The 9629-nt window shown below is 42.8% G+C and overlaps 1 protein-coding gene across 1 annotated transcript; it reads left to right on the top strand.

The window, feature by feature from the left end:
- The first annotated feature begins 455 nt into the window (after nt 1-455).
- dusp28 (dual specificity phosphatase 28) lies at nt 456-4821 on the top strand. The gene is made up of 2 exons (XM_052018580.1): nt 456-806; nt 4702-4821. Exons 1-2 carry the CDS (start codon nt 462-464, stop codon nt 4819-4821), a joined length of 465 nt encoding a protein of 154 aa, XP_051874540.1. The 5' UTR covers nt 456-461.
- The last annotated feature ends 4808 nt before the right edge of the window (nt 4822-9629 follow it).

Here is a 9629-nt window from a genome sequence, read left to right as displayed (position 1 = left end):
TCCCGTCTATGGTTAAAGGGAAGTACCAGGTCAAATGCATAGAGTGACATGCAATTAGCTGTCATTTATATCCCAGTCTCAGGAATATAAATAACAGCCAATTTTCAGTTGAACAACATAGAAAAAGAAAAGGTATCACGCAATTCAATTCCTCAGCAGCAACTTTTCTACCAATGCAATTTACTGTCCTGTCTGGAACACAGGAGGGGCATTAGGACCTGGTGGAATCCTTCCAAGCCATGACTTTGCTGTAAATATAGCAGCTTCATTACACATACTCACTTCAGTGGGAGTTCAAGGCAGCCTGCACAGTGAGGTACTTCAAGTGCAAGGAATGCCCTTGTTATTTGCTTGCTTGCCACAACATGGAGCATTGTTGGGACTGAGTCCTCCCTCAGGTAGACCCACCATTCTACGAGGCTTCACTTGTTATTGGTGGAGCCCGTGGGCTCTTTCTTCCAATGCTTCATCTGTGCAAGCTCACTGACTCATTGTTCATCAGCAACTCGCGGTCGGCTTGCGATGACAACCTCCTCTCAAGAGAGGGGGTGACGTTTTGCATCAACGTGTCGAAGCAGCAGCCCTTCCCGGGGCTGAAGGTGGGCACACTGCGCGTCCCCGTCTTCGACGACCCGGCCGAGAACCTCTACAAGTACTTCGACAGGTGCGCCGATGCGATTGAAGATGTCAGCCGGACTGGCGGCAGGACCCTGGTATACTGCAAGAATGGCCGCAGCCGCTCAGCGTCCATCTGCACTGCCTACCTCATGAAGTACAGGTGCCTCTCCCTCCGGGAAGCTTTCGAGGTGAGTCATGAAAATGGACAAGCGTCATTGAGTGAGGTCAGCTGGGAAATCCCAACAGATAAATCCGTTACTTAAATGGCTGGCGCAGCCTCCTATGTTCTGTTATCAAGGGTAACTGTGGGCCATTCAGCCTCTTACCCTCATGCTAATCCTCTGGGTAAGCTATCCAATTACCCATTGTTTCCCCATTCCTTTTCAACTATATATTCAATGCCTAAAGAATCTGTGATTCTATAGAATATAGAACAGTAAGCACAGGAACAGGCCCTTCAGCCTACAATATTATGTTGAACTGATTAAACTAATGATGCCTAATTTACAATAATCCTTTCTGCCTACATGTAGTCCATACTCCTCCATTCTCTGCACATTCATGTGCCTATCTAAGAGCCTCTTAAGCGCCTCTATTGTATTTGCCCCCACTACCACACCTGGCAGCACATTCCAGGCACCAACCACTCTCTGTGTTAAAAAACTTGCCCTGCACCTCTCCTTTGAACTTTCCCCCTCTCACCTTAAATGCATGCCCTCTAGTATTAGACATTTTGATTCTGGAAAAAAGATACTGGCTGTCTACAGCAATGCCTCTCATAACTTTATAAACTTCTATCAGGTCTTCTATCAGGTCTCCCCTCAGCCTCCATCACTCCAGAGAAAACAACCCAAGTTTGTCCAACCTCTCCTTAGAGCACCTGCCCTATAATCCAGACAGCATCTTGGTGAAACCTCTTCCATAATTCTATGAATCTATGATCTCCCCATTTGAAAGTTACTGCTGAATACATTTCCAAAAGTGCATTCCTAATCATAACACCTATGCAGAAAATAATCTCCTCATTTACTTCCCCTTGGTTCCTTTGTTAATTGTCTTTCTTTGCTGACCTTCCTGCCAAAAAAAGTAGTTTCTTTCCAAGTATTGGTATTGGTATTGGTTTATTATTGTCCCTTTTACCGAGGTACCATGAAAAACTTGTCTTGCGTACCAATTGTACAGGTCAATTCATTACACAATGCAGTTACATTGAGTTAGTACAGAGTGCATGGAGTACTTTATTAAGTCCCTGTATGATTGTGAATACTTTGATTAAGTTAATCTTTAACCTTCTCATTCTAAGGAGAACAATCCTATCTTTGCTTGTGTCTCCATAAGTTGCTTACACCTGGTACACACACATTCAAACACCAGCAATAGTCCTTGGATAATAATTAGGAGTGCAAACTCAGCTCTCCCACCCAACCCTGGGGCAGGGCAGCCAATCACAGAAGCCATGGGTGATCAACTTCATCGGCGTGTGCTGGCTTGCGGATGGTTGCTCTTCCCTCCTGTTAGCCTTGAGGACCGAAGATCAGTGGGTGATCTGACCCAGCTATTAAAAACTTCCACAGTGTAGTTTCTTTGGTGGGCATTCCAGGAGCAAAGGGACACGGTCTTAAAGTTGGAGTCAGGAAGCAGGAAAGTTTCTTTCTTGTCGAAGTGAAAGTGGCACCTTTTCCTCTAAAGGAGGGAGTTGACGGGCATGTGAGAGACAATGGACTACAGAGAAATAAATTGGCAAATTGGATTGATGGGATTGCTCTGAGAGTTGGCATAGACTCGAAAGCCAAATGGCCTCATCTGTGCAAGGAATTATGAAATATAAAAGCAAATGGGTGCTGGGAGCCAACCGGAGACAGCATAGAATCAGGCCCTTCAGCCCACTGAGTCTGAGCCAACCCTCAATGACCCACTTACACTAATTCAACAATAGCCCACTTTATTCTCCACACATTCCCACTGACTCCCTGCCAGATTCTACCACTCATCTACTCACAAGGGGCAATTTACAGTGGCCAATTAACCTACCATGTCTTTGGGATGTGGGAGGAATCCTGTGCACCCAAGGAATCACAGGGAGAGCATGCAAACTTCACACAGACAGCATTGGAGTTCAGGATTGAACCTGGGTCTCTGGAGTGGGAGGCAGCAGCTGCACCACTGTGCCTCTCTTATGGGGTAAAGATAGCAAGGGATGTGGAATGGACAGAGATGATGTACAAGTAGGTTACATTTTAAATTATTTATGGGTCTAAATGACCTCTTCCTATTCCAAGTACTCTAACATCTGCTGTCTAGGCCTGCTCATGAAAAAGGGGTGCTCGAGTGAGATGCTAATACAAGAGCAAGTTAATGGCAACTAGAAGCCAACATCTTTGAGACAGCTGGAGAAGATGTTAGTGAGGAACAATGGCAGCTGAGGAAACTCTCCCACAATGTAAATGTCACAGTTTCTACAGCAACAGGTAGTGACAGGTGTGATTGGTTTTGCTTCTGCATTATGGATAATGGACATCTGTCCTTCGCTATTTCAGAGTTTAATGTTTTCAGACATTATGTACTGAAGGGATGTAATGATATTGACTAAGGAGCTTTAACAGAAATCAATAAGGGTGAGTGATGACTGGTAAAATGGAAAAGTAGGAGGTTCCTCAATTAGTCCCATTAAACAAATTAAATCACTGCAAGGCTAGGTCTGACCTTTTCTTTCCTTATTGATGATTTATTTTATGTGCTGTTTTAAACTGTGATTACTGTGAACATGTCCATAGCGGTTAACACAAGGCTCTTTTTTTTAAATTTTGGTTTGTTGCTGATTGATGCTTAAATAAATCCTTTACCCTGATTAGACTCTGCTAACCAAACTATTGAGAAATCAGAAATAGCATTCTCTATCACGCTCTAAGAACGTATCACTTGATGAAGCGCAAAAAATCTAGGTAAGGTTGTCAAGAAGAAAAGCTTAATGATATCCAGCCAGGTTACCTGAATGAAGTAGTTCTCTGGTGCAGAGCAACGGCAAGATTATTGCCAACCCTCCAGCTCAGATTTAAGCCCTAAATTCTTGCAGCACTGGTTTTCAGTCTTCTCTGAGTCTGTAAGGTAGGTTCCCACTCCATTTAGATGGACATATACCTCCAGATTACATCCATTAATCAGTATGAATAATTAGTTTCAAGCAGTGCTCCTGTAGTTCAGTTAACCTGCAGGGCACCCTTGCAATTGTGAAATGCGGTGCACAGATGGCATAGGCTCCAGTTGGAAGAATAAGACCTGGGCCACTGTCAGGATGTGGGTGCTGAAGACCCATTGAGGTTAGGTCATTTCTGCTTCAGGTGAAATCATTCATACTCTCTCTTGGGTTCCAAGGGGACTCCAATCATCAGTAGCCCTGCTCTGGAAACCTATACCTGAGTGTCCACATCTCATTGACCTCTGGCCATAGTGTATATGCCTATGCCCATGACCTTCCCCTATCCCAAATGGTGCCCAGGTGGTCAAGTGGTGGATTTTGAAGGAGGGAGATAACTGAGGCAAAATTGTGTTTTGCAACAATGGGCCCACTGCACTGTTAGCATACACAAGACCCTCGTCATTGATGTAAATGAGAATGACATTTGGAACATTATATCATCATTCCCCTGAAATCTTACTTCCCAGCTTCACGTGCCACTTTGTGTGTTTTTCACAAACTGAAGAGCTTCCAAGTCCCTATCTCTTCCTGGTGATCCACAAAGCGATAGATTGAAAGACCAATGAAAACTAATGGAAAAGCTGTGAGAGGGTTAAACCACAAGCCATTCCTAATAAAAGTTCTTTTTACTTAAACAATAGGCTTTTAACAATCCTAATGTACATGCCGTGGTGATGTACGCAAACCTATTTAACAGCTGATAATGTTTATTGGATGTGGGCATCACAAACAGAATAAAGCACTGACTTTCCAATTCAAACAGAGTCAAACAAACAGATGGAAATTGAAAATCAGCCAATCCAGGTACCTTTCTGGTTGGAAAATCTCTGGTCACTTTCTGGTTGAACTAACTTATTTAACTGAGTTGCTGCATTTTATTTTTGCAGCATGTGAAGTCAGTAAGACCAACTGTGGAGCCTAATGAAGGTTTCTGGGTCCAACTTCAAAGGTACGAAGGTGAGCTTCAGTCTAGGCAAATCGGGACTAATTCTTCAGCCAGTGGATGAATACTTCAAGATGGACACCTGCCTCTGGATTGAGATAGTTTTTTGAGATCTGCTTTACTGATATAGCAAGTGTACACTAAGTTCCCAGTACTGCAAGGTAGTCAATTATGCAGCCTTATTTTGTTCACAGGTTCACTGTTTAAAAAAAATGTTAAGACTGTATCTGGCCATAGTAAGCCATGGTATTGTGGTTCTACCATTGTTTGTGGTCAGACCCCGTGGCCAACACAGAGCTATAGTAATGGAACATTTTTGTGGTTGGAAAGTTTGGACTAAAGGCTTGTCTTCAAAAAGTTGCAGAGCAAGAGAAGCAATGTATTTTTTTTTAATCACTATAAGTGCCACTCATGGGTACCTATATGGAACAATGGTTATCTTAGCAACCATTTGTTATGGTTCATTAATCATGAAAATAAAACTCAGGAAACACCCACTGTTACTTCCAGCTTCCAATTTTTATGTCTCCCTGTTGGAACCTTTCTTGTGTCTCTGCATTTGATCCATGTTAGTCAGCAGCAATGCTCTCTAAAGATTTTAATATACAGTACTCTAACCTTTTCCTCATTCATACATTGTCATGTGTTGTTTGTTCTTTAATACACAATCTTTTTGTGGGTTCCTAAACAGTTTGATCTCCATATCTTCTTTATTAGGTACAGTCCACAAGTATTTAAAACTCACACATTGTATTAATTAATCATTGCTTGTTGATCTAACCTCTGGTGAATTTTACCAGTCTCCTGCACTATGTACCTTGGCCTTTAGTTAGGTTCCACAATTAACATGACCTGCCTTTCTTAGAGAAGAAATGGCAACATTATTAAGGATCTATCTACCTTTCCTACTATGATCTGAGTTTTAAATGTAATTCTAGAATTATGGAAAGTTACAGCTTAGAAGGAGGCCATTTGACCCATCCTACTTGTGCTAGCTCTTTAGTATGGCTGTCTAAATAATTCTATCCTCTTGTTCTTTAACTCATGGCTTTGAAATTTTCTCTCCTTTAAGTACTTATTGATTTGTGTTTGGAAAATCTTTTAGGTAATGTGTTCCAGTGATACTAACTCCCTGTGTGAACAAAGTTTCCTCATCTTTTGTTTTTTTTTGCCAATTAAATCTATGTTCTCTATTCTCTGACCTGCCTGTTAATGTAAACTTTATTTTCTCTGCTAAAACCCTTCATGATCTTCTAATAATTTTTCTGTATCTGCTAAGGAGAAGAACCTCACCTTTTCTGCTTTTTCCACATTACTTAAATTCCTTACCCCTGATTTAATTGCAGTAAATGTCCATTGCACTCTCTTCAGTGCTTTGACATCATTCACAATTGGCATTGCCCCAAAAAGGCTTCAACTCTGGCAAGGTCCTAACCAGACTTAAACAGAGTGATGACAAGAGGGACTTCCAATGTTTAACCTCAAAAACTAGTCAACCAACAGACCTGGATCCACTTCCTTGCATAAATTATTATTCAAGTTGGCTTTTAAGTGGAGGCCCAGGAGAATAAATCAGACAGGTTTTTAAAATAGTTCAGAAGACTAAGAGAATGCTGGTCTTTATTACAAGGGCTGTGGCTTTATAAAAGTAGGGAAGCTTTTACACTACTAGTTTTGGTTTCCATCTTTAAGGAGTGACATGCTTCCATCAGAGGCAATGAAGAGAATGTTCACCGGGATGATTTCTGGGAAGAAGAGTTTGGTGCATGAAGAAAGATTGAGCAGGTCAGGTCTACACTCATTGAAGGTTAGGAAAATGAGCGGTGATCTTATTGAAACATATGAGATTCTGAGGGGGATTGACAGGGTGGATTTTGAGAGAATATTTCCCTAGAACTAAAGGGCAGAGTTTCACTCATTTCAGAAGAGATGAGGAGGGATTTCTCCTCTGAGAGAGTCAAGATTCTTTGGAATTCTGTATCCCGGAGAACTGTAGATGCTGTCAGTGGATACATTCAAGGTTGAGATCGACAGGTGTTAGAACTACATGGAAGTCAAGGAGTATGGGGGAAGTGAGAGAAAGTGGTGTTGAGGCCAAGACTGGATCAACAATGACCTCATTGAATGGCGGAGAAGGCTCGTGGGGCTGGCTGGCCTACTCCTGCTTCTAATGTTCTTATTTGCAAATTGGAACTCTTTTGACAAGGTTATGGGTGCAGATTTGTGATTGTGCCTTTGGTAAGCATGGAGAAGCTTAACAGATGATAATTAACAGGACCACCAGATGCCTGTCCGAAAAGGGATGATTTCTGCTCTTCATAAGGAAATTTATGGCATAAGGAGGTGCCAGCTTTGTGAAAGGTGGGTGGCACAGTGGGGCAGCTGGTAGAGATGCTGCCATACAGTGCCAGAGACCCCGGTTCAATCCTGACCTCAAGTGCTGTCTATGTGGAATTTACACATTTTCCCTGTGGGTTTCCCCCGGGTGCTCTGGTTTCCTCCCGCATCACAAAGAGGTGTGGGTTGCTGGGTTAGTTATCTGCTATAAATTGCCCGAGTATGTGGATGAGTGATGGAACCTGGGAGAATTTGATGAGGATATAGGGAGAATAGAATATGGGATTAATGTAGGATTATTGTAAATGGGTGGTTGATGGTTGCCATGGACTCAGTGGGCCAAAGGGCCTGTTTCTGCATTGTTTCTCTCTTGGACTATGAAACTCAAACCTTCTAGCCCATTCTTATCACCAACCAGACCCAATGGCATTGCCTCCCACAGCCCCTGTTATAGGCTACTGTCGGATAACATTCTATCAAAAGAAGAGTTGTCCAGTGGGCAGGAACATGCTGTCATTGGACACTTGCCACTGTAGCATTATTAATATTAAGCTTGTTTGGCACCGCAGTTGAAAGCCCGCTGTTTGTGGTGTCCAATGCGAGGGCATTGCAGAACGTAGTTAACAGGTGGCCCAGTCGAGTACAAGGAGAACGTGGAATGTGAGGGTGATTGACAGGCAAAAGCTGTGTGCTGCATCTCACTGGAAACATTCCTGAATAATCAGGCATTCAGAATAGTTACAAACTGGGGATTCAGGATGGCAGCTTTGTTAACGTGAGCCAGACCGAGTTCGCTGAGTGCCATGTCTTTGCTCTACACAGAATGCAGAGCTCAATGTCATTGGCTCGATCGGCTATTTTTAGCATATGAAGGACCCATGCCAAACATCCCATGATCCCAGAAGCAGAGCCAAATGCAGCAATGAAGGAATCATGGGATGTTTGGCCATGGGCCCTTTCTCTTCTAAAAATAGCCAATCAAGCCAATATCATTGAGCTCTGTAAGGATCCAAGTACTAAAGGAAGTGTGCCTTTCTGGTGGTGTTATGAATCCTTTATGGCCAGATAATCACAACATCATCCTCAGGTTTATATAAAAAGTCCATCACAGGGTCAGTCCTCCCCACCATTGACAGTATCTACAGGAGGCGCTACCTCAGGAAGATGGCATCTATCATCAAGGATCCCCACCATCTGGGTCAGGCCCTCATCTTGCTGCTATCATCGAGCAGGAGGTACAGGAGCCTGAGGTCCCACACCACCAGGTTCAGGAACAGCTACTTCCCTTCAACTATCAAGTTCTTGAACCAACTTGCACAACCTAATCCTACCTCAGTAATGGAACACTATGGAGCACCTCTTGCACTACCATGGACTTGTCTCTGATTATATTTCTTGCATTGATGTCTTGTTTTGCAGTCTGTTTTTTCTTCACTTTCTTGCATAATGTATATATAATTTATGTATAACATTTCTGTGTGCTGTTTTTTGAATCTATGTACCTGTGATGCTGCTGCAAGCAAAGTTTTTGTTGTACCTGAACCTCACCATACTTGTACAGATGACAATAAACTTGACGAAGTGAAAATGTTGGTGCCGTCACCCACCAGCCCTAGAAAGACAACTTTGCAGTTGTTTATGCTGCATTAGTCATCGCCAATAATGACCTGGGTTGGGGACTGGGTGATGAACTTGTGCCAGCAGACTGACTGCATGTTTCACTCTGTACCCTGCTTGCCCTTGCAGCAGTGGTAGGGCCAGTTTAAGAGCTGTGAACCATACACCATCCCTGTAACAAACATCACTCTTCAGGGGAATGTGAGTAAGTCAACAGGCTCTGTTGAAGCTCCAGGGACTTCCTTTTATGGGTGCTCAGCTGTTTCGATTTGTTGCCACTCATTGAGTTTCAGTAATAAGACAGACTGACACTTACTGCACTCAGTCCTAATGAGTGCAAGATTTACACCAGCTTAACTTGGCAGCAAAGTAATATCAGTTATCTGCTGGCACAAGTTCACCACCCAGCCCCCCAACCCAGGCTGTTATTGACAATGACCAATGCAGTGCAGGCAGCTGCAAAGTCATCTTTCCAGCGCTTGTGGGTGATGGCACCAACATTTTATATAAGTTGGGGAATGATGATGTTGTGATTACCTGGCGAGCTGGTGCTTAGATCCTGTGTCAGCACCTTTATTTCTGAGGCTTTTACCTTATTTCAGAAGACGGATCTAAGGCTCTATTAGGCTGGCAAATCTCGGGAATGTGCTGAAATGTTCCAATCAGTAATCCCACTCTGGTAACACAATGTAAAGGAGCAATGCTAATGTTACTGGTGGTATGTGCTGCCATTTTTAAAGCAGTTTTATAACCACATTGCTGAAGATGGATATACCAGCTAAGTTACTGAACTAGTAACTAGAGTTTGGGATTGGAGATACAAGATTGAATCCCAGTGCGGCACATGGGGAAATTAAATTAAAATAATTACATAAATCTAGAATTAATGCTATATTCAGTAAAATAACCATGGGACCA

The sequence above is a fragment of the Pristis pectinata genome, chromosome 6 (genome assembly GCF_009764475.1).
Source record: "Pristis pectinata isolate sPriPec2 chromosome 6, sPriPec2.1.pri, whole genome shotgun sequence".
Lineage (NCBI taxonomy): Eukaryota > Metazoa > Chordata > Chondrichthyes > Rhinopristiformes > Pristidae > Pristis > Pristis pectinata.
This window is presented reverse-complemented; position numbering and strand designations above follow the sequence as displayed.